Source organism: Fusarium oxysporum, chromosome 3, assembly GCF_000149955.1.
Source record: "Fusarium oxysporum f. sp. lycopersici 4287 chromosome 3, whole genome shotgun sequence".
Classification (NCBI taxonomy): domain Eukaryota; kingdom Fungi; phylum Ascomycota; class Sordariomycetes; order Hypocreales; family Nectriaceae; genus Fusarium; species Fusarium oxysporum.
In genome coordinates this window covers 4163841-4189085 of record NC_030988.1, presented here as the reverse complement: position 1 = coordinate 4189085, position 25245 = coordinate 4163841, and the positions used below count along the sequence as shown (strand labels likewise).

Below are 25245 nucleotides of genomic sequence, written 5' to 3'. Positions count from 1 at the left end.
AACAATCAAGTTATACAAAAATATATATTTTCACCTAGCACTACTGCGCAATATAAACAACAATAAGCAAGTGACCCATATAAGTGAGTGACCCAAAAATCCCTCAACTTACATTATCATCATTCAATTCAATATCTTTCAACAACCCGATATGCCACAGCCTTCATATGAAGCTAGGATACATCTTGCCCTTCAGGCCCTTCAAAATGACCCGAAATTAAGTATCCGAAAGGCGGCGACTGTATATCAGGTCAATCACCGCACCTTAGGTCGCCGCCGGAATGGCATTCATTCAAAGCGTGATATAACCACAAAATCACGGAACCTATCTGATCTAGAGGAACAGACGATAGTTCAATTTATCCTTGACCTAGATTCCCGAGGTTTCCCCCTTCGGCGCGATTTTGTGGAAAAAATGGCCAATTCTCTACTTGCCGATCGCGAGGCATTACCAGTCGGCAAGCTCTGGGTTCATAACTTTATCCAACGACAACCAGAGCTAAAGGCATGTCGATTTCGGAGATATGACTATAAGAGAGCTAAATGCGAAGATCCGACTATTATTCAGGGCTGGTTTCGCCTCGTAGAGAATACGATCGCGAAATACGGTATCCAATTAGCTGATATCTGGAACTTTGATGAGACCGGCTTTATGATGGGTATGATTGAGCCCGGAATGGTCGTCACAAGCTCAGAAAGGCGAGGGATACCAAAGAAGATACAGCCTGGAAATCGTGAATGGATTACTGTGATTCAAGCGGTCAATGCAGAAGGTCAATCGATCGCACCATTCATCATTGGTTCAGGCCAATATCATCTTGCCAATTGGTACCGAGAATGCAACCTCCCCGGCGATTGGGTCATTGCATTGAGCGAAAATGGATGGACCAATAACCAGCTAGGTCTTGACTGGCTACAGCACTTTGATCGATCAACAAAGGACCGATCAGTTGGTTCTTATCGTCTCTTAATCCTCGATGGTCATGAAAGCCACCACTCTATCGAATTCGAGAGATATTGTGAGGAGAATAAGATTATTACCCTCTGTATGCCTGCTCATGCCTCTCATCTACTCCAGCCTCTTGATTTAGGGTGCTTTGGGCCGCTGAAAAAGGCCTATGGGCGAGAAATAGAGCGTCTAATGGGATGCTCTATAAACCACATCACCAAGATCGAGTTCTTTCCTGCCTTTCATGCCGCCCACCGAGCTACTATCACAGAAAGTAATATCAAAGGAGGTTTTAGAGGAGCTGGGCTTGCTCCCTTTGACCCAGAAAATGTTATCTCAAAGCTTGATGTGCAATTACGGACCCCGACACCTCCCGCAGATGTCACGATACCTTCAACCCCTTGGACTGCAAGGACCCCAAAGACACTACTAGAGGCCCAATCGCATTCTAAATATCTACAGGGAAGGGTTAGAAATCATAAGAGCAGCTCCCCAGAGTCAATTATTGAGGCTGTTAAGCATTTTGAGAAGGCAACAAGCGTCCTTATCCATAAGATAGTCCTACTAGAGGATAGGCTTCAACAAGTTGAATAAGAGAATCGGATAGTAAAGCGACGCCGGAGGGGGAAAAGGACTAGACTACAGAAAGGAGGGCCCTTGACTATAGAAGAGGCATCACAAGCAATTGATCAGATGGATGTTGATAGGCAGGTAGCAGCCGAATCGTCGAGAAGTGGTGGTCGCGGAAGGTCAAAGGGACCGAGGGTTTCACATTGTAGCAAATGCGGCAGGGCCGGGCATAATACAAGGACCTGTCAGGAGGAAATTGAAGTTAATTTAGAAGAATATAGCGATTAGTTTTAATTGATCTGATAATTTGTGGTATTTTTATTGCCGATTTAATTGAGAAGGTTGAGATTTTTGGGTCACTCGCTTATATGGGTCACTCGCTTATAAAACACGTTAATATGGCTTGGTTCTACACTTTAGCTAGGGTATAATTCCAGTTTTACCGTCATATATCCGATTATATAAAGCCCCCAGTATGATAGTATTCCCATTCTTTGGGCCTGCTGCTGCTACGAAATTCTTTCAACTTCTCCGACGACAATACTTGTGCCCGAAGCCTGTTCAAAGCAGTTGATATCTGGGCTATGTACATTGATTTGACATAGGGTAGCGTAACAGGTGGCACCTGTGATGATGGCTGACAGCATAATGCTTCCGGATCATAACCAATGAGCTTTGTGAGACAGCTTCTTTGTCAGTCTAGGTTTGTTAAATGAGTATCTGAGAATTCCAGCCCCTCAAATGGAGAGTAATATGCCCGACGAAGCATAATATGCTGCTACATCCTTGCTTGATGCTATGGATTATGACTGCATAATGACGTAGTAAACCTGCCATTTCATCATTATTCGGTACCGCATCGTCACGTTAGCATAATTAACGTTATTAGTTGTCAGCTGCTTTAGTGCCTCCCTTCCCGGCGCGGAGATTTGACATAGAAGTTATCTGCGTGGCCTACTTTAAGCGACCTGGACTATTAGATTTGCCTTAACAAAGCACGCCGCTAGAGAAATTGGCAGCTTCTACAATGAGTCGACACGTTCTGATCGTCGGCGGCCATGGAAGGATTGCTCAGATCCTTACGCAGCAACTACTTAAGAAGTCGTGGACCGTCACTAGTCTCATTCGGAGACAGGATCAAGTCTCCGAGATCAACAGCCTAGCCACTGCTAACCAGGGAGATTTAAACGTGCTGGTCCGTAATTTGGAACATGTCCACGATACTTCCCAAGCAAGATCGATCCTCCATGAAGTCAAACCAGATACCGTTGTTTGGTGCGCTGGAGCAGGTGGGGAGGCAAGGCCTGACCAAGTAAGAAATATATCAACTCAATCGAACATAACGCCTAATAAACCTCGCTAGACGTTTGCCATCGACCGCGATGCTGCTATTAACTTTATTAAAGCTGCAGTCCAGACGCCGAATGTTAAAAAATTACTTGTTATTTCGTATATTAACTGTCGTCGAGAGCGACCTAGTTGGTGGGATGAGGAAGCTTGGATATACGCGCAAGAGATGCAGAGAGGCGGTCTCTTGAGCTACTGTCAAGCTAAATTAGCAGCAGATGAGATACTTCTTCAGGAGGCGTCCACCCGAGCTAACTTCTCGGGGATAAGTCTTCGCCTGGGCATACTGTCGGACGAACCCGCAGGGTTGATCGAGCTTGGAAAAACTACAACGTCGAGGGGTAGTGTTAGCCGGGCATCTGTAGCTGAAGTTATTGTGTTGCTGCTTGAGCATGAGACGGTGCAGACAGCCTGGCTGGATATGCTTGATGGCGCTGAAGATATTGAAACTGCTGTCGAACGTGTAGTCAATGACCGAGAGAATGCGGCTGAGGAAGGAAAACGACCGCAGACCTAGATGGCTGCAACTCGAATCTTGGGTATATGGATGGCACTCAGAGTTTGAGACACGTTATGATAATGAGTATAATCATCAGAATGATAAATATGAAGATGTGGCTATATATTCGCGAATAGTTTACACTTGTGAACACGGTCGCAAACTCTGCTATTATCCTAGCTGATATCGATGGCTTTAATGAGACTGGCTCAGGCCATCAAAGTGCTAACGATCCTGGTCTACATAATTAGATGCGATCTAACCCGAATCAGTGGTGTGTTGTCGGATCAATGCCGATTTATCAATGCCGGGAGAAATGTAAATAGGCTGAGATTTCGTGAGTTCCCTTTATAAGCTACACAAATTGTCTCCATAACATAATAACAGCTATGGCGCAAAATTCTGATTATTTAGACACTATCGCTCTCTGTCCCTTAGTGGGACCTAAAATGCTTTGAAACTTGGTGCAAGCGGCTACCTAAAGTTAAATCGCTCGTGCGAATAAAAGCGTGTTAATATTTTAGCCTTTTCTTTTTTTCCACCCTGTCTTTGGAACCCTGGTTGACTGCACACGCAAAAGCTGGTGATAGCTGCCTTTTATTACCCCGACAGAGATATCTCTTTATAACATCAACTTGAAAGTTGGTACCGGAATTATTATCCCAATATTCTTGTCCGTTAACATCATAGCGTATACAAAGGAATAAAGGCTGTGCCGCAAAGTCAACGGTATTAGCCAGCATTATAGAGAAAACAAATCGATCATATCCGGGTATTTCGCCAATATTATTAGTCTCATGATCGTATTTAGCTGTAGTTTCCCAAATAGTTTTCCAGAAATCGAATGTAAAACGGCAGACGACTGACTTTTCGAAAGCCAAGTTGGCCACTATAACAGAGCCTAGTATAGCCATTTGATCATTGCAAAGAGATACCCTCTCAAGCCTGACGGGCATGGTTTCACGAGCGGTAGTATCATGAGGGAAGTTAGGGGTAAATAACTCCCATTCATAAAACGATGTACTTTTTTTGAGGCTCTTATATGGAGGTGGGAACAAATCGGTTTTGTCACAATCTGTGATAGGTGATGTATCTTTCCTCACGTCGAAGGGACGGTCCAACTCATGAAAATAGAGAATATTCTCCAGGGCTGAGTCGAAGCGAACCGATTTGTACAGCGGGAGTGTGCCTGAAGACCGATGATGACGGCGTGAACGCAGAGCTGGTCGGATCTGTTCATTCCACTTTCTGTAGACGTTGTCGGCATACGTCCCGAGCACCTTATATTTTCTAGTATATGTTCTCAGCTCTCTTGGCGTGTTGTCATCATATCTGAAAACGCCAACATGAGGGTTAGCTACCTGGCGGAGAGGAGGAGACTCTACGCTTTTTCTCTCGTCTATGCGAACCGTGTTACTGAGAAGGCCTTTGCTGAAGCTAGAACGGATATTTTGACATCCGTCATCCAGATTCTGGTCGTGATTGTGATTCAGTGGCGATTTCTTGAATCGCAAGATATGATTGGTGAGGTCTATGATATCTTGTAGAGTTCTTGCATACTTCTCACAAATCTTTGGAATATGTCTGTTATTGTTGCCAGGCAAAGTCAAATCACGACGAGAGAGAGTCGATATTCCGTCCACGTCCCAATCCTGAGTTAGAGTGGGGGATTGCAGGCGGGGGATCGACGAGATAGTGGCCGCCATGGCTGGGTCCTCAGCTGGACCCCGCGGAGTCAAAAGGAACCACTGATCTATTACTGACGGCTGAAATTATCGCGTATGACTTTTGGTGGCCCTGCGCTGCGTGTCTATGTAGGCCGAGATAACCAGAGACTCAAGAAGCTGGGATTCGATATGACTGACATGCAAAGGCACCTCCGAAACAGCAGGGCTGCCGTCAGATCAATCAAATCAGATTAGGACCCAAATCTGATCTGAACTGATAAATCACCATTCGAATCTGATTTGATTTGATTGATTGATTGATATCTGATATGTCGTAGCTCACGTGAAGCTTCCCTCGGCCTCATGACCCTACCGTCGGATTCTAATCGGCCTTGTTACTCGAGCATAGACCTCCGAGAGTAATACATCCTCCCCTGACCCAGTTCTTCAGTAGCTGGATTGATTCAATGCTCGATCTAAGTAGAGAATGTCGCTGTGAGCTGACTGTAAGCTTCGCAAGACTGAATGCCCTCTCGCAGTCGGTTGACATGGCCGGAATAGCAAGAACATCCAGTGCAAACCTACTCAAACGTGGGAAAGCATTGCTATGGTCGATCCACCAACGAATGAGATCATCCACCTTTCTGGTTCGAGCCTGTAATACCGTTCGAGTTCACTGCCTGTTGCCGAGAGCTTAGGTTGCCGGCTTTTTATCCACTGCTCAAACCTACGTTGCTCAGGTCGGGGCGTCAACGAAGGCGTGATAAAGACACTCTCAGAGACATTATCGTCATTCTTCGAATACCAACGCTCAAAATAGACTTTGATGCCGTCCTTTGCATCTCGAAGCCATTGTAGCTGTTCTGGGGAAGTCCAATTGGTCTCCAGCCACCGGAGCCCAAGGTCCGGATTCAGAACAGAGGCTGCAAACAGAGGCGACCGTCCGAGGAGAGTATAGTACTCGTTTAACTTAATCCAAGCATTGTTTATATTTGCCTTAATGCTAGAGCGCTCCTGACCCTCCATACTGGCAATATTGCTCACCGAACGAGCATCGTCTTGCAGGTAGTCTTCTCGGGAATGTACAGGAAGCGCATCTTCATGAAACTGAGCTGGCGGGTGGGCGAGCTGGAAGAGTCGTTTCGCGACGGCGGCGCAATGGTGTAATTTCGTATCCTTGAAGTCGTGATGGTAACCGTGACTGCCGTGAGGGTCGCTCCCGGATTTGTCCGACGGTCGGTGGCCGCGAAAGTGTTGATGTCACACCCATGGCCGGTCCAGCTTCCTCCCCCTGGGTTGTATACCATTCTTCCGCAGCCGGATCAGCAGTTTCATCCTCGTAGAGAACCTTTCAGTCTCCAAGATGTTCTAGGACAAACTCCATTCCCGTCATGACTTCCCAGAGCCGACCGTGACCCCCGCTTGTACCCCATCCCTGTGTTCTCATCGTCATATTGTAGACCGGCTCCAAAACATGACTAACTTCCCTGAGGACCTTCCAGTCATCAGATGTCAGAATGTCAGCCGTAGGAACCCTTTTCGAGGCGTCTGCTTCTAGCCCTAACTCCTGAATGAAGCTGTTGAGCTCAGACTGCTTGACTAAGGCACGCTCAATCATCATGTAAGTCGAGTTCCATCTCGTAGCGTTGTTCTGTATGACTTCAGCCTCGGCGGTTGATTCTTCTGCAAGCTTATATGTGTCTACCTCCTCCTGCTCCCTTGCATGTGCTTTGAAGCTTCGGTGCGTTGCGGAGAGGCTCGGATGAACTTGACGATATTGTGAAGCTTCCCAACTGGTCCCTTGGCTCGCCAGTGTTCGAGATCTTCTTCAACCCGCTCTAACATGTCATAGGCCTCAGACTGAAGTTCGAAAGAAGCTGCATCATCGCCGTAGAGGAAGGCTTGGGCAACGGGGTTTAGAATATGACCGAAACATCGCATCCTTCGTGCCTCCGTGTCCGCTCGAGTTATCGAGGCATCGAGAGTTGTGTAGAGGTTTCGCAAGCAAACATCATTACTGGCCGCATTATCGCAGATCGAAACCCCTAGCTTACAATCGATACCCCAATCACGGACGACGTTTCTTATGGTGTAAGCGATGTTCTCACCGGCATGAGATCCGATCTGCCTCTTGAAAGCCAGCAGCCGGCTTTGATTATGAGTGTCTCCGATCGATAAAGTGACCAAAGATGGAAATAAAAGCTAACCTGTTCGGAGAGGTCCAGAGGTCGAAGCTAAGATGTATCTGGGTAACAGCATTATCGAGTTCCTCCTTGACAGCCGCTTTCTTTGAAACAAGTATGTCCTCTAGATCTTTCTTAGTTGCAGTTCGACCCCAGGGCACCTGAATATAATGATCAGAGTCCAGCTGACGGAACAGCTCCTGCAGATAGGTACTCTCAAAGATAGTAAAGGGGAGATTAGAATTAAGGATATAACCAACAGAGAGCTCTCTAATCCGTGCCATCTTCGCTCGAGGAAGAAGGAGGGAAGAAGAAGCTGGCCGTTTCTTGGATCCATTTCTCTGGAGGTCGAGAACTGAAGGGTCACCAGATGAACCCGCTTCAAAGGTCTCGGTGATCCTGTGAGCTCTAAAAGTCGTTAGTGATAACCTGGAAATGGCAAGTACCACGAACTTGAAAAGATGAGCTGATGCCGATGATGTCGACTGGGCATTGAAAAATCGAGGCGCACCCTTATCATCGCACAGCCGGCAACACCAGATATCTCCACTGGATGTATTGTCTTTCCTCAACTCTGCAAGGAACCAGCTATGGTTTCCGGTCCAGCTTCGCCTGCCCCTACTTTTCCTCTTATCTAAGAGGCTTGCAATAACAAAACGTCGTTGGCCCCAAATGATCTTGTAAAGGTCATCAACGGACGAATCGGCAGTCGAGGCCAAAGTTAAAGCGGCATCATACTGCTTAGCGATGGCCTTAGAACGGGATCCGAGACGAGGAAATGCGGGTGGTGGCGGCGATGACGACGGGCTACCAGCAAGGCTGCCTTTTATAGCGGTCTCCAGCGCTCATCATATGTCAATCAAATCAACTTCGGGGCCAAAGTTGATTTGATTGACAGCCCTTGAGCTCAAAGTTGATTTGTTTGATTTGATTGATACCCTTTTCAATTCCGTGAGTGGAGACCCCTACCCGAAGTCATCCCCTCGTGTACACCAACACTCAGCTACCCACCCAACTACCTAACCTTACTCCGCCCTGCCTGACCCAGTTCTTGAGGCATTGAACATGTTCCAATGTATCTGCGCCTATCGAGAGCCTCTGAGAAGTCAACGTCAGCTTCGCTAGGCTGAATTGTCTCTCACAATCGCTCGCCATCGCTGGAATAGCAAAGACATCCAGGGCAAAGCTGCTCAGTGAAGGAAACGAAGCCCTGTGGTCTCTCCACCATTGGGTAGCATCCTGCGTATCCTGTGGCTCGAGACGGAGGTACCTTTCGAGCTCGCCGACACTGCCACCCGTCGCAAACGCTTTCTTCGTCTTGCTGTTAATCCATTGAGTGTACTGATCATCCTCTTGGCCCATCGTCCTTGGCGCTGCGTCGTACTTCATTGTTTCCTCACATAGTCCCTGATTCGCGTCGTACCAACGGGTGAAGTAATCCTTGATTCCAGCCTTGGCATCACGAACCCAAGCGAGTTGCTCCTCAGACACCCAAGTCGCCTCTAACCAGCTGATCCCGAACCTCGGGTGAAGAATGATTGCTGCCGCAAACAAGGGAGATTCTCCGAGCTTGTCATAATACTCGTTCAGCTTCTTCCACCCGTTGTTGATTGATGCCCGGATGTAGGCTCGATGGTCCGCTGGTAATGTGCTCTTTTGCGACGTCTCGGACGCCGATCGTTTCTCCGCCGTAGAATAATCAGCCCGAGAATGCAACGGTAAGGCAGATTCTACGAATCTCGGAGGTTGACTCCGCTGTGGTAGCACGTAAACCTCATCCTCCTCAAAGCGGGCAGGGGGACGGCGAACGCGGCTTGGCCGACCGTTGGACACTCGGAAATTTGCTGACGCCGTTGCAATCCGCTCCGCAGCATCCACTTGAGTTTCTCCCATTGTTTCCTCCGTAACCTCACTATAGAAGACCTTCCAGTCCTCAAAATGCTCCAACAGATATTCCATTCCTATCAGCACCTCCCACAGGTGTCCATGGCTGTCACCTTTACCCCAGCCTTGCGTCCGCATCGTCTGAAGGTATATGGGTTTGAGAATCTCGTTGACTTCGCCAAGAACCCGCCAGTCTTCGCTGGACAATATGTCCTCCGCCGGGATCCGTCTTGCCCCGTCTTCCTCTTCTTGAGTTGCAAAGATAAATGCTCTGATATCTGTCTGCTTTCGCAAAGCCCTCTCATGCATCATGTAAGTGGAGTTCCACCGCGTTTCGTTGTTCATGACAACCTCGAGCTCGGCCGTGGATTCCTCGCAGAGCCGGTATTCCTCGTGATCCTGCTCTCGGGCAACTCGCTTGAACTGTTCGCTCCGCTGCGGCGATGAACGGATAAACTTGACAATGTTGCGGAGCTTCCCAATTGGTCCCTTCGTGCGCCAATGATCCAGGTCCTGCTCAACAAGACCGCGCATGCCGTTGATGTCAGACTCCAGCTCGAATGACTCGGCGTCTTTGCCAAAGAGAAAGGCACGCGCGACGAGATTGAGCGTGTGCCCATAGCATCGCATCCGGCGGGCTTTGATATCAACAGGTCTCATCGATGGATCGAGCCGCTGGTACATATAGTACAGGCAAGTATCATTTGCCGTCATGTTATCAGAGATGGCACAGCCAACGCGCCCCTCAATCTCCCATTCGTGGACGATGTCGATCAGAGAACCGGCGAGGTTCTCGCCACTATGAGCACCAAATTGACGACGCAGAACCAGCAGACGGGATTGCTGATGACCCAGTTGATCTATAAAGTGCGCAAATACAGCCATGATTGCAAAGTGATTCGGTGACGTCCAGAGGTCGAAGCTGATATGCACCGCTGTCAAAGCGTTGCGGAGCTCTGCTTTGATGGTATCCCGCTTCGCTTCAAAGAGTCGATGTATCTCTCTAGTGACAGAACTACCACTCCACGCCATCTGGAGTACTAAATCACTGTCGAAATGGTGGAAGATCTTCCGAAGAAAGCTGTGCTCGAAGATGGTGAATGGCACATCGCTATATACGAGGTTGGAACATGTCAAGGAGGTCTCTGTAGCAGAATAGCATCAAGTCAGAAAAGTTTAGACCAGAGGGAATCTTTATTCAACATACACCCAAGCCAATCTCCCATCTGTTCTTGCACGAGTGTCTTGAGGCAGTATCTAATTGTGTCGTGTTCAATAACAGTAACACCAGGCTTCAGTGTAATTGGTTATTTTGATATGGGTTTATGAACACTGTTGAACGCCGGATTTCGAGAATAGCCTGGCCTAATGTCTTGTTTTATGCTTTAATGATGGGCAACAGGTGACCGTGCTGCTATCACCTTGGCTTAGCTTCATAATAGCCCTCAGTGCCCCCCTGTAGGCGACTAGTCTTCTCTTGCCCCCCTCCTCCTCCTACCTAATCCCCGGATTCATCTCTACGTCCATCAATCATACCACCTCACCGCCTGCGTTTTCTACCAATACCCTCGTTATGAAGCGACATGACAAGCAGTTACTCCGGCCTTGATTTGCTTCTAGGCCACGAGTTTATCCAATCGACCTGTCTTTCCTGTCCTACATGCTAAGGGCTGCCGATGTTAATATCTCCCAAAGGATAGTGTTCCACAGTTCTTTTTCCATCCGATGAGCAAATTGTCCGGTGTCACGAGGACGATCAGTTTGAGGATTTGGTTGTGTTCGACCGTTTCCTTCCTGAGAGCTTGTCACCGGAACCTATGAGGGCTAATATTGCTTTGCTAACTAACGATCTACTTGTAACTGGGTAGTAGTTATGTTGCATGATTTCGCTTTTATTAGTCGGTTCCATACGTCATCTTACAATCATGAACATGTCCAAGTTCGAGTTGGCCAATGCCACAGGTCGGGTTAATGTGTCTCTGTGTGTGCCTGTGAACTCAGTCCCCAAGGGGGGCCCATTCTAGGAAGAGGTCTGTCTTACAGTTCTCTATGTTTTATTTTCTTTGGGTCTATAGTAACTAAAATCCTACTCACTACGAATTACCCAAGCTCTATACGAAAGGTATCGTCTAGTGCAACTTAGCCCGCGCAAGCCTCCAGATATCTATCTCAAGACGCTCTATGTCGCTTACTAGAGTTTCCACCATTCTCAGCATCCGTCAGAAGACTCAGAGCCTCTTTAGCTGTAAGTCTTGATTGGCATTGTGCTGGTGTCACAGCATACGGATGCCGCACCATGCCAAGAACAGCGTTTCTCAAAGCTAGCAAGAAAATCAGCACCGCTCTTACACAACGTAAATCGCACCAAGCCAGGTCATACCCTCATTATGAAGCTTGTTTAAAGATTCAATGGCTTCTCCATACATGTCTTGAAACTCTTTCTGCAACTGACTAGCCTCAGAGCCTGTTCTCCAAGGATTCTTCCACTGTCGCCATGGATGGCGCCCCCAAATCATCTCAATGGCGATGACACCGATGCTCCAGGTATCAGCCAACTCGTTGTATCCCGTCATCTCTCGCTCAGGAGCTAGCCACCCAATGGTTCCACCGGTTCCAGGTCGAGCAGGGTGATGTCTACCTGGAAAGGGGCTTTCCTCAGCATCGTCGAGATCGAGCAGCACTATAGATTTGCACTCGGCGGTCCAAGTTCGGATACCAATGTTGGCGGGTTTGAGATCTCCGTGCATCCAGTTATTTCTGTGGAGGAAGTTTGCAGCGCCGAGTATATCTGCCAGAACGGTTGTAATGATAAGGTTATCCTGGCTGGTAAGGCTCGTGGCGGTGAAGTTGTGCTATTAGTGTTGATCTTCCACCTCTCATGACCTTGTTTGAACAGACCCCTTGGTGAGGGCAGTGGAAAGTATTTCCTGAGCAGCTGGTTCTTGAACAAACCAAACATCGGCTATCCTATTAGTTGATCTCACATCATCCGTGATAACTTCGATAAGTCGCAGCAAGCGGTTTTCGTTCTTCTTCAGGCTCAATGCAGCAAGTGTCTCTAGCTTTATTTGAACTTTCCGTACGCGCTCCCTGTCTCTTCCTACTTGCACTCTTTTCAAAGCAACACGTTGACCCTGGACATTCGAGGCGATGCTGACCATTCCAGATGCTCCTTTGCCTATAGTACCTGCGCTGATAGTCCATTGTCCGATGGTAATGGGGCTGTTTTCAGATGGTGTTGGTGTCAGTGATAGGTTCAATAGAGTGGTATGAATGTTGAGATGCTCTTTCAAGTAACGCTGGACTCTGTTGGGATAGTCGTCAGCGTAAGACGCTCGAGCATACTCGATTCGGTAGCAGAGGGATCCAAACGCAAGCTGAGCAGATGACTGATTGAAAACTCTCTTGTCGGAGATCTTATCCCCGTTGACCTTGGTCGCAGATTTGCTAGTTATTGGCTGCACAGATACAAAACTTGTTTCATCGATTTGAAAGATAGCTTGATTGCGTCGAACCTTGTACATCTTGTCGTTACCAGAATGTAAACAAAGGACGATATCGTTCAAATGGGGGGCATCTCTCAGAGCCCCAACTACCCATCCTCTTGACGGATTTCGCGGGGGGTTATCGAGAAATATGAAGTAGTGGCCTTTCCAGATTTCGTAACGGTCTCGACTCTCATCTTTTTTGTTTGAGCGGGACGATGATTTTGGATCCCGTGGCGATGAAATTGGTGATGATGATGAAAGGCTTTCCGATGCTCCTTGAAGCGCGGCTTCAGGATCATTTTGTTGCTTTGAAGAGATCCACATGCACTTTCGTGTGTGTAGTTGCGCAGCTTGGTTATCAGGATCGTCGGTTTGTGTGTGCAGCCATTCCGCAACATCATGGAATGCCAGTCGTGCCTCAGCGTTTTCTGGTGTCAGAATGATAGTGGCCCCTTCAGCTGAGGACCCTGGTAAAGTAGGGTCCTCGACCGTCTCTTGGCTACTTGGAATATCTGAGACATCCATAACTCCGAGATATCTAGTTCGGTTCTACATGAGCTTGAGGTTGAGATAAAATAAACAGTGATGGTGGGGTAAATGATTTTGGGGGAGTGCAGGGTAGGTACTGTATCTCGGGACAGAAAGATATGACCAATGGCGTGTTCCATGGTATGAAGCATCTGACAAAGCGTCATCAGCGGGCTATCATTCTTCCGTTACTCGACGCGTCAATTTGGCGTCTGGCTTTCTGTTTTTCGACTCAACACCATTAATCGACAATCGCTGCACATGTCCTCAGGACAGAGAAAACGCGGCTGGCGGCAATGCCTAGCTGACAGTTATGAGAAACAGTACGGAGTAAGTATCTAAGCACGTTGAATGATGGTTTGAACTGTGCTTATCTTATCGCGCAGCCTCTTGATGACCCAGTCCCGACCTTCGGCGCCAAATTGGTGACGTTTCCATCGACGCCGATTCTCCCCATGTGCTTCACTGGACCTGACCCCGAGTTCCTCGAGCGACTTGATCGGCGTCTCTACGCTATCGAAAATGACCCAGTTCCCAAATGTCTGCAGGGCCTGCGTTTCGTCGACCCCGAGGACGAGGAATCAGCTGCCGTCCCCATTAGCATGAGCTGCTCCGACAACGACACCGACGAGGAACACCGTAGCCCCTTGCAGCGAATGATACGCGAGGTTACTGTTCGCACGTATGCAAAAGCTGGCATAGACATTGTCGCTGTTGAGGCCAAGCGACAGACAAGAAGGCGAGCGAGGGAGGAAAGGCGCAAAGCCAGAGCTGCCAAATCGATCAATACGAAGTCTCTACCGTCATCTCACGACCATGCTATCGAGCCCCCCAGCAATACCGATGTGGATGTTGAAACAGACGCGGTCGAGCATCAAACCAAGCACCAGAAGAGAAAGCGTCGAACAGAGGACGAGGAAGCCGAAGACTCAACACATGACGCCCAGCCTCGCCGCAAGGTCGCCAAACCCAGCGACACGACCATCGCTCGACCAAAGCGTCAAATCCGCCCATCGTTCAAGCCTCAAACTTCATACAGTCCTCCACAAACCCCTTCACCCACCGAAAGAGAATATACACAAAGACAAGCTGTGCCGTCATCTCCCGAGTCTCCTATCGCACAACAACCAACACCTGAGGTTGACAACTCTTCACGCTACTTGAGCCAGGACTCGCCAACTGCAGGAGAGGATTTTTCAGCAGGATGAATATCGTTGGGCGTAAGAGATCTGATTTAAATACTTGAGGATGATGCCGCGACGCACTCCAACTTGTTGCCGCTGGGCTCATTATTGAACCTGAAGCTATTATCGTCAGGCCCGTCAGCAAGACCACCAACATCAACGGGACAAGCGACACAGCTACATATAAAGCTTCGCCACCACCTGATCGCTTCTCTCGAGCCTGCGCATTCGAGCCGTTGCGTGAAGCACCGAGTCTTTTCGTCTCTTGGCTACTCGAGCAGTTGGCCATTTGGAGACCATGCCCGAAACATCACACGGGCCAGTAGGGACAATTACCGCGTCCTGATGAAGGCGCGGACATTCTCGGCTGTTCTTTCCAGTACTGGCGACGTGATACTGTTGCTAGGCAGATAAAGCCCGCTGTTGAGAATGCCCTTAATGTCAGGAAAGTTCGTCACAAGGATGACGTTGAATTAGTTGCAAAGGGCTTAGCATGGGCCTATAGTAAATACAAAATAATAATATTTAATGCATCCCAGCTGGACCTGTCCTTTTGCTCCCTATTCTAAACCCATGTTGTTGGAATAATATCACTTGTTGCATGTTGTTCTGAAAGCAAAGAAATTGACATCAGGAATCTACCGGTAATCAAGAATTATCAGCAGAAACGCACTGTGTTTCCTTTTTTGACCAATCACCGTCTAGCATTTTCGCCCCATACTTTCCCCGATGGAAACGCACTGCGTTTCACATACCGTACTGATGAAAATCAGAAAACCTAGAACACGAAACGCGTCGCGTTTCCGTCAGCTAACCCTTGTCAAGTTTAATTACTTGACTACTCCAGACCTAAACAACAACATTTATTACCATTGTCTACTGAAACTCACGTGTTTATCATCTTCCTATTATATCTACTCCATCTCCGCCATTCAATCCTGTCTATTATATTTATATGTGCTTAGTCATAATGGCCCGCTCCTCTGTTCATGAACAACGTAGCCACCCCACTTTACCCCCATCAAAGCTGCAGAAGCTCGAGAGGCCCCGCCTTTATTACAATTTGCTGGAAGCAGCCATCCTATGTGCCAAATGCGGTTTTGCTCTGAGTCCTAAACGTGCATCAGATCATCCAGGCAAAAAGCATAGCATTGCAGATCTGTTTGGCCTTGCCTTAGACCTCTCCTATCTTCGTTGAATCTTCCAGATCCAAATGCCTTGTCCCTACTGTACAGAGTTGTGTAGGTATTTCGTCCAAATACCATTATTCTAACCGCACAATGCAGGAACGTTCAATCATCCTTGACCGACATCGTGATGCCGGCCTTCTTGTTCCCAAGTAACTTCACCACTTCCAAGTGGTCATTGGTTGATGCGAGCTGCAGTGACGTCCTTCCGTCACTGTCCGTAGCGTGGCGTTCCGTTCGTGATTTTCCCTTTCCGTAACATCTTCAACGGCGGGCGATCTATAACCTGCCAGTGCAGAGGAAGAGGAAGCCATTACGAATGCTGTTGTAGAGCATTACCTAGAGATTTTAAGATTCATGAGTGCGGCTTTAAAGTAAGGGCAGCAGAAGTAGATATCTCATTAGTCAAAGCGATTAGGAAATGGCGACGATATAGTAATGTATGAACATGTTATACACTGGCTTATACACATCACAGCAACAAGCAACAAGTGATTCTGCCAATCAATATCACCTGCTTAGTCTCTTAGGAACTCTTCAATTTTCTGCAAACCATGCAAATCCCCTTCAACGGATCCCGCCAACTCCTTGGGCACCCAGCCATGTGTGTACCCTCCGCCAAAATCAATCAGCCATGCATCCGTCTGGCGGTCGATAAGGACATTGTCGGGCTTCACATCACCCCAGACAATACCGGCAGTATGCAGATGATGGACCAGGTCGTGGACCTGCTCGGCCCATTTCTGTCGGAGGTCGCCCGGCGTATCTGATTGTGTTGCACAGAGTAAGGTCTTGTTGCCGCAATCAATATACGTCAAGAGCAATCCAAAAGCCAGACCGGAATCATCTCGCACCAGGCCAATGAGGCGTGAAATTCGTAAGGACTCGTCAAGATGGGCATCGCGTATGCTTCGATATTTGTTGAGCTCGTTCAAAAAGATCCTCTCGTCTCCGGGCCTCATAGGCTTGAAATAGGCAGCATTACCGTCCTTCAAGAGAACCTTGGTCGGCTTAAATGATGGAGGCCCATGGGAGTTCTTTTTCTTAGGCAACTGAATGTCCTTTGGGTCATGTTGAGGCCAAGGCGCGCAACTCTCTTCTGGCAGATCAATGCCAAATATTGGAGCCACATCATCGCTCCCATCGGATGGAATAGCAACCAGAGTTTCTCCTTCGCCTCGCATGTTGTATCTTGATGTCTTAGGGAAAAGAAAGTCTTGCAGTGTTAAGCTTGCCGTGACCTCGGGTAACTGCCTGAATTTAGGCAGAAGCGGCTCAGCTATCCAGTCGTAAAAGTCTTCGACAGTGTAGCCATCAAGTTCGAAGTTCTCAGCCACCTTTAGAAAAAATAAGTATTTGCTTTCCAGTGCCGGCGATTGAGAGAAGCTGTTGGGCGAGATGGAAATTATGAACTTATGGTAGTTACACATAATCAGCCTCGAATTGGTTTATTTTATAGTTTAGTCATAGGCCCAACGGACCTGTCTAACTGGATACTGGATTGAAGGCTTGTTCGGCCTGAGCCAGTTGTATCTAGACTAACTCACCGCCACCCCACGCACCCCCCGTCCCCGCACACCCGTGATAGCATCACAACCGAGTCCGTAGATGACTTCAATTAATTCTACAATAACGAGTATTTATTCAATTTAACTGAGAGTTTGGAAACTAATTTACGAATATTGTATCTGCAGTCTGTGTTTTTGGCAGATTCTTTTTACGTTGTTTTCTCTTATTTCCCTCGATCTGATGTAGTACGTTCTTTTCAGCCTGATCACGAGCCGAGATAATCTGTTCAATCTCAGGGAAAGCCTTGTTGGGGTCAAATTGAACGGCGACTCGGCCAGTGGGCTCTCTTGCTGCTACTGACGCCTTCAGTACTGCTTTTTCCTCCTCTAGGCGTTGAATTTGACTGTTCTTCTGGTCGATACATTTCATCGCCTTCTTCATGATACAATTGAAGTCGCGAATAAAGGTATTTCCTTGACTTTGCACGGCTTCCAGTTGTCTTTGAATATCGGCACTTCCTTGGGGCGTACTCCAGATCGTATCAGCGATTACTTGGGCCTTCCTTGGTGTTATAGGCCCGTTGAAGCGCTTGCGTTTCTTCTCCCTTGGCTTCAACGCCGCCAACGCCTTCTGTAGATTGATCGGGAAAAGCCCAGAGGCCGAGAAACCACTTATTATGTTCCTACAGCTTAGGGCTTTTAATGAAGTCCTCTCATAAGCTTTTAGGAAGAGTTGTTGTTGGTGTGGCGAGGTTGCTTCGTATGAGGCCCAAGAGCGGGTAAACTGGCGATAGTACGTTTTCAACGGCCCAAATACGGCAACATCGAGCGGCTGAGTGATATGTGATGAGTGTGAGGGTAACCAAGAGAGCCAAATCTTATGCAGCCACGCCTTTTTCATTAATTCCGCTGTAATATGTGACTTATGCTGGTCTAGGACCAATAGTCTCCATTGATTAGGATCCTTCGGCTTAGTCTGCGGTACGAATGCCCCCATGAACCAACGGACGAAGATGTCGCTGTTAGACCAACCGGTTGGACTGCAAGTGTACTTCCAATCAGGAAAAACGGCTGGAAACCACTATCATTGGAGGTTCTCGCCGGTAAAAACGACGCAAGGCGTGAGACGCCGACCGTCCGCTGATACGGACTCGATTATCGAGCTCCAAGTCGTATTGTCGGACTTTATCCTCTCTGAGGAAGAAGTCATCACCGTTCCGGCTACTATGCCACCGTTGGTCTCACCGATTTGAACGCCGGTCTCGTCAACGTTGTACATATAAGGCATAGTTATCTTCTTCGTGTTGACTACCCAGTTAAGACCATCATAGTACTCGGAAAGTGACTCTTTCGTCACACAACGCTTCCTCGCGGATTCTATGACTTGCGATGGCCTCAATTATATACTCGAATGGCGGGTAAAGAATCTGTCAACCCAGTTCTTGCCGATATAACAGACTTGCCCGTTGACTGATGATAACGCCTGTGCGAAGTCATGGATATCCTTCTTCGTGAGAGGCTGAAAAGCGCACTCTCGTCCGATAATATAGTTGACTAGGTCATCTTCCTGCTCTACAGTAAGCGACTGATCTTTCTGATCTGCCGTGCGGATGTCCTGGCCTCCGGCGCATCGATCATGCAATGTTGAGAGCTTGACCGAGTGTTTTACCGCCGAGGGCCGTAAACCAATGATTTCCACGTCCTCAATGGACAATAACATCCTCTTTTCATAATCTGATAGCTGCGATTCCATTGCCATTGAAATAAATAAAAACGGATTTTATTTGATAAATACAGAATAAAATGAAGAATCCTGTGTTGATGACGCGTTGATAGTGTTAGAGTGTACGGGGACGGGGGGTGTGTGGGGTGGCGGTGAGTTAGTCTAGTAGATTCGCGCAGATCTGCCCTGCTGTACACGTATCTTCGCTGATTTAATGGATTTTGAGTGGCGAATCAAGCTATTGAAAAGATTCCACATTGCAACAAACTCTACTTCTCTAAATGTGCTGTGACTTGGGACTACGTCACATTGGTGACCGGACTTAACCTAATGGACCCCCATTAGTTATTTCAGGGTTTGGCAGGCGGAGTTAATTTTTATGAAAGAGTGAAACAGAGGTGTAAGGTTACTTAGCATTTAAGCACCTTAACCACCATGCTCTAAACTTCTCCATACGCCAGTTGTCAATCCTTTATTAAGGGGTGGACTCAAGAATATCTTTATTCTTCGGTAAGAGGAGATAGTCGTCAGGAATCTCACTGGTGGGAGGAGCCTGCAGTTCGCTACCTCAGTGTCATGCTGCAGAAGTTCTATCCTGATTGATTCTTACCTGAAGCTTCTCTGCCCACTCTCTTACGTCGTTATAGTTCTTGCATACGTGCCGCGTGTTGAAGTCGGGGAAGGCATTGGGGTTCTTTAGGATTGACCCAGACTTGGCCCAGCACGCCGGTATCGACGTTGCACATGAGAACTTGGCGGACGGTGTCAAGACAGTGAGCTTGCCCCAATTAGCATTTGAAGGATATTCTCTGGAGTGGTGGGTTCGACTCACTGACGTGCATGCGGAAGACCTCACCATCGTTCTTAAAAGGCGTGCCGCCGAGGTCCTTGTAGTATTCGTAATTGTACCAGAGGGATTTGCGGAGCAGATTCTAAACCATTGTAAGCTGACGTCTGTGTAGCGGTGAGGTTGACTGTACTAGGCAGTGAAGATGATGCATGCCTTCGACATTGACGATGAAACCGCCGCCATGTTGAGGGGCTCGCTGGACAAAGGAATCATCTAAGCCACTGGAGAGCCCATCCTTGTATGAAATCACTCCGGGTCGGTCTAAGTCGAGTCAGTAAGGTCTGATAGCAGGGTTCATTGAAGCAGTGTAACGTACAGTCTACACCCAGCGCTTCCCAAGCAGCATCGACCTCTGGTGAGGCATTTCCTCGGAAGATATTCTCTCTCATGAAATTGCCATCAAATGGCTGCATTTTGTATTTAATCGCGATGTTGTCGAGTAGCGGTGCTGTGAAGTCAATATTGAAGCAAGACTTTCACTTTCTCAAGGCGGTTGACCACTTACACCATTGACTTGTGTGTGCAGTGCAAATCTGGTCAATGTTGACATATACCATCGAGATCCAAGCTCCGGCAAAGGCAGAGATAAGGATTATTGAGAGTAGGGTAATTGCCCATCCGAAGCATCTACATAGGCTAAGACGCCTTCGTCTTGTAGGAGGGACATAATGGAAGGAGTCGCTCTCCTCGTCGGAGGAGTTGCCATCGACATGAGGATTAAACGGTGAAATTGCTTCTTTGTGGGCCATGATGAGCGTAGAAATGATTGACGGTAGCGAAAGAACGACCCAGGCGAACGCGCGATTTAGGGTTAAAAGACGTAAGTAGACTAATAAGAAGAGGAATTATTGAAGAAGAGGGAGGCGCACAACAGGCGACCCAGTAATGACCCTGTTGCCAGGTGGGATTATCCCTTGAGTTGTGTTGAACCCCCCGGCCGTACCAGGCCCCACATGCCCACCATCTTCTAGGAGGTACATGGGTGGAACCTCTTGATATATTGGGAACGTAAGCCATGTAATGTAGCGATTTGTAACTCGAGAGATTGCTGGTACTTCTATCACAGGCTGAAATTGGGGGGCGACAGGTAACTTTTGATTGACGCATTTTAATTGGCTGTAACCCCCTGCTCTGACCTGGCGGGAGGTTCAACACAACTCAAGGGATAGGATAGAGGAACTAGTCCGGAAGATCAGTACAGAAGGAAGAGCTTCTTTTACGAGGCCTTATTTGTCGGACGAACTTGAGGGACGAAGGGTTGCTCGATGACCTTGATAAGGGTAAGAGGCTGGCAGTTCCCCAACTCGAAGACTGATCGTCCCCGGCATACTGTGCCAAAGTCTCGATCTGACTGATGGTGAGGCGAGAAGGCCGAGGTGTCATGGCTGTTCACGAGGCTTCCGATAGTCCAAGCCGAGCTTAAGGAGCGATTTGCGCAAGTGTCGGAGCGGGAACCAATGGCGTGAAGCTGGCTGAATTGATGTCATGGCGGGTCATACATTACGGTAGTGAGTGGCGCCTGCACAATGGCGTCGAGGTTGTTGGCAGGGCCATTTAACCTCGTTGGTAAGAAGTTGGGGTGTCCAAGATGCAACGCTAATGAGAAAGCTTGAAGAGATGTTGAGGTCAGCCGTTCGGCCGGTTGAAGTTTGGCTCACTAGTTGGTGGAGATTTGCGACGCTTCTCAATTGAGTCACTAGAAGGGGTTCTTACGGATATACGGATAGAGTGATGGACATGAATATGAAGATGTTTTCGGACCAAGCTCTGATAACTCACCGAGAATCTTTCCTAATAGAATTTGAGCCAAGAAATTTTCTTGTTTATAATTATCATTTACTCTTTCCAGAGTGGGGTTTCCAGGTCTCACGGCTACAACTTTAAGCCTTGTTCCCCCCCATTAGGGTTGATGCTAAGGCGCGCATCCACAAGCTATACGATGCAGCCAACATGGGTCATTCGGTCATCAACAGCCGATCCCTCTCCGCGTTGAGTGATGATACAACAACCATCATGCATTGACTGTGGCATTTGGCCGGGAAACAGCAAGCAATTTGAGGACTCAAGGAAGGTATCGCCATGTCCCGCTGGGCCAGCAAAGCGGGTGCATCTGGCATGATGCTTTTTTCGCCGCTACCACAAATTCCGTGGTTGATATGAATATTTTTCCGTTTCGATCAGATTCGCTTTCTTCGTCCTGCCATCACCGAAACTCCACAACCAAAGGTCCCACGTACACATAGCCTCGAGGTTGACCACCTTCTCGTGGCCGAGGTGGCCCAAAGAGGAAATCCGCATGATTGATCGACCTCCAGCTGAGCTGGGGGAGAGGTTTTAGACCTTTGACTCTGTCGCACCGGACGGAACTTAATACCAAGACCGACACTTGTCCTGGGCATCCTGCCAACGATGGTGCAGCAGGATGGCAGCATCAATCTGCCATAGCCGATGATGCAACGCCTGGTGCGGGCAGCGCTATCGTCCCCTTACCAATTAACACAAAAGCTCACGAAAGGTACCATTAACACCTCTCCCAAGTAATAACCCAGACACAAGGCGGTACCGATCTCTCACCACTTGGCTGCCGACAGGATTCCCTCGAGGTAACTCTGATGCAGCTCTGTTGGGTTTCTAAAACTAGTCTAAGCCAGCTGCTGATATGCTTGGGCCTAGACTCGAGGAGTCGACACCATCACCACCATCCATGAGTCTTGGGTTGAGGTGGGTGGGTGTCCTGGTCGTTAAAAGATGGGGCTTCCGCCTTGAGATCAGTTCCCATACTCTCCTCCTCAGCCTTCTCGTCCAAATCCACTACATCTCCAACACTCTCAAATATCTTAACCAACTTCCTTCCTCCTTGCTCCTTTCGCAACCACCCCATCCACCAACCAGACCAGTCTCGAAAAACGTCAAGATGAAGTTGTCTGCTGTCGCCCTCATCGCTCTCGCACCTGTCATCCTCGCGGCGCCCGTCCCTGTCGCTGAGCCTGACGCGCCTGCAAACTATGGAAACTACGATGGGGCCGGCTCGAACCTGAATGAATATTCCAATTACGGTAGTTACCAGGGCGGAGGAGAATATTCAAGTTACGGCAGCTATCAGGGCGGAGAATATTCCAGCTATGGCGCATATCGACGCGCTAGTGAATGGGTCAAGTCGTGGTTCTGAAGCTTTATACATTAACAGAGGAAGCGAACGGCACTATCGGTCTGAACATAGGTGATGACAATGGCTGAAAGGAAACATTTGGAACTGTCATGTAAACGAATAACTGATCTAACGAGAGAAAATCGAAATTTGTAGTTAATGATTTTTCTCAAGCATTTTAACCACCTCGATGTGGCTGTTATCTAATGTTGCATTCAGTGTGCGTATCTCCGTGTCCCGAGCAGTCTTGTCGTTTTACATGCTGGAGAATGTTGGCAATCTTTGGTTACAATACACGCTTGTCGCCAATGCATATGCAGAGTTCTTCTCCTGGCTAGCACTGCGCCGTCAGCGGGCTTCCAGCGGCCCCGGGTTAACACACTATTACCGCCCTGTTGGAAGAATTGATGGTTCCCCATCAATTTAAGGATTAAGGTTCAAGATTAAAGTTAAAGTTTGATGTCCTAAAAACTCAATCGTAGGACTGTCATCTAGGACCCTAGGACTCAAGTCCTAGAAAGAATCGGTCGAAGATATAAAGCCTCAAAGGTCCTTCGACTACAAAGAGAAAATAATAACAAAAATTAGTTTTTAACTGCACTCAGCATTCCTGCGTAATCCAACAACACCTGTTGAGACCGTGTGACTAAGGTGGTCCGATCTGCTGGTGGCTGGGATGTGAATATTATCAGGCATTACGTGTATACGGTTCATTGATGTAGTAGTACCATGCAGTACCCACCAACCGGTAAGAAAAAGAAATATTTCCCCATATAAAATGCAATTTTTCAACCAGATTTAGGAAATCCACCAAAAATAATAAGAGTGAAATAATATTCGTATTTCGTTTTAGAATTAAGTGGATTTTAGTATTCTCGCGGTTTTCTAACTTCACGCCCTGCCCGCGTGCGTACCACAGTTAATTCTTCCTCCTCCGAATTTGACCTCTCATCTTCTTCCATCCCTCCTACCTCGATCACATCCTCAACAGCATCTGCCCTTTCAATTGCTTCGTTTGGCTCTGAAATAGTGTCACCAGCCACTAGAAATTCGGCCAATGTCATGAACCTTTTGTTAGGATTCGGTATCGCCTTCCTCTTCTTGCCTCTGCTCAACCGGCTAACTTCCTCCCCCAGACTGGCTATTCTGGTGCTGAGAGAGGCGATCTTTGACTCTTGAGCTTCAAACCCTCTCGATATCACAGAATAGCGCCTTCTTGTTGATGGGCTCTTGTTCTTCCCCAGATCTCGGATGTGGCGGCTGGTCGTTGGCGTATGATCAGAGTCGACTTGCCCGTCTCTGTGGCCGTGTGACCCGGGCGTCGTTTCCTTCTTGTCTGGTTGAATCTCAGGATGCATGAGCGCTTTCCGACGTGAAATCGGCCAGTTTCCCGTCACTCTCCAGCCTGAGAGGGTGTTTTTCTTCGTCATACCTACTGCTCTGGCTCTGGCATAGGCCTTGATGAAGTTGACCTTGTCCACCGGCGCAGAATCGGTCAGGCTGGTGAGTTTCTGCAGCTCTTTTCGATAGGCAGCCTTGGAGGCATTGAAGACACCATTGTCCAGTGGCTGCAGGCCATGAGAGCAGTGTGCAGGCAAGTAACAGCAATATACGTTGTTCAAAAAACACGTAGCCATCCACTCATCCTGGATTTAGGGTCAGCGCCGTCAGCGATATTTCCGATCTAGAACAGGTAGACACCCACAGATACATGGCTCCCATGGCCATCTAATATGATGAGCCTTGCATCAGACTCATCTGCTGGTTGCGTTTGAGGCAGATAGACCTCGAGCCACTCGACTGCAATATGGTTGTCCGTCCAGCCGTTGTTGGACGTGATATAATACCAGTCGGCGATTTTTCTGAACTCGTCTATAAACCACTGCCGCTGAAACTCTTTGCCTTTAAAGATAATCCCAGGCTTCAGAAGACGGCCATCTGCAGTGACGACTTCGATAAAGGTAGTCCAAGTGCAGGACTGCCAGCCGTTGAGGAAGGCCTTCCTCCTGGGATCGCTACTGCCAATGGCCAAGGAATCCAAGCCTAGTTTTTTAGTGTATTAGTGAGATTTGTAGCAAAAGTGGTCAATACTTACCAAAACCAACCATGATACCGCCCTCGTCAACATTAACTGTGTTCTCCCGCTTGATCCAGCCATATTCGCTCTCCCGGATACCAAAGTACCAATTGACGGCCATTGGGGCAAAAGAATTGAACCTCGCAGCTTCCTGGCGTTTTCTCACCTTCGTCTCGATATAGGGATGGCGTTTGATGAACCTTGCTAGCCAGTGTACACCGATATGCCTTCCCGGCCTTGCTGTCTCAGGAGGGCAGCGACGGTGGCGTGAACTTGACTGTGGGAAGGAGCATAGCTCAAGGCCTCTTGTTGAAGTATCCAGGTGACTAATCTGGACTCCTGCGACTTGGATAAAAGTTGAGCAGGTTGGGTGATCTCGGATCTTGACGGTAGGCCTCTTAACCTGTCAGAGAGTGGTTTGAGGCACGCCATTCTTCTGGGCAGCCTGGTTCT

General features: G+C 48.1%; 6 protein-coding genes across 6 annotated transcripts; 4 read left to right on the top strand and 2 right to left on the bottom strand.

The window, feature by feature from the left end:
- Positions 1-2546: 2546 nt before the first annotated feature.
- On the top strand, positions 2547-3383 carry FOXG_06839 (uncharacterized protein; the record flags this gene model as incomplete). Its single annotated transcript, XM_018385487.1, has 2 exons — positions 2547-2831; positions 2883-3383. The coding sequence occupies 2 exons, from the start codon at positions 2547-2549 to the stop codon at positions 3381-3383; spliced, it is 786 nt and encodes a 261-aa protein (XP_018242872.1).
- Positions 3384-4711: 1328 nt separating this feature from the next.
- Positions 4712-4912, top strand: FOXG_19417 (uncharacterized protein; the record flags this gene model as incomplete). Its single annotated transcript, XM_018399631.1, has 1 exon — positions 4712-4912. One exon carries the CDS (start codon positions 4712-4714, stop codon positions 4910-4912), a length of 201 nt encoding a protein of 66 aa, XP_018242871.1.
- Positions 4913-11444: 6532 nt separating this feature from the next.
- Positions 11445-13112, bottom strand: FOXG_06836 (serine/threonine protein kinase; the record flags this gene model as incomplete). Its single annotated transcript, XM_018385486.1, has 2 exons — positions 11445-11931; positions 11998-13112. The coding sequence occupies 2 exons, from the start codon at positions 13110-13112 to the stop codon at positions 11445-11447; spliced, it is 1602 nt and encodes a 533-aa protein (XP_018242870.1).
- A 264-nt stretch (positions 13113-13376) lies between these two features.
- On the top strand, positions 13377-14323 carry FOXG_06835 (uncharacterized protein; the record flags this gene model as incomplete). The annotated part of the gene is made up of 2 exons (XM_018385485.1): positions 13377-13445; positions 13502-14323. 2 exons carry the CDS (start codon positions 13377-13379, stop codon positions 14321-14323), a joined length of 891 nt encoding a protein of 296 aa, XP_018242869.1.
- A 4869-nt stretch (positions 14324-19192) lies between these two features.
- Positions 19193-19980, bottom strand: FOXG_06833 (uncharacterized protein; the record flags this gene model as incomplete). The annotated part of the gene is made up of 5 exons (XM_018385484.1): positions 19193-19270; positions 19328-19495; positions 19554-19649; positions 19698-19828; positions 19884-19980. The coding sequence occupies 5 exons, from the start codon at positions 19978-19980 to the stop codon at positions 19193-19195; spliced, it is 570 nt and encodes a 189-aa protein (XP_018242868.1).
- Positions 19981-22226: 2246 nt separating this feature from the next.
- FOXG_19416 (uncharacterized protein) lies at positions 22227-22736 on the top strand (the record flags this gene model as incomplete). Its single annotated transcript, XM_018399630.1, has 1 exon — positions 22227-22736. The coding sequence occupies one exon, from the start codon at positions 22227-22229 to the stop codon at positions 22734-22736; it is 510 nt and encodes a 169-aa protein (XP_018242867.1).
- Positions 22737-25245: the final 2509 nt, after the last annotated feature.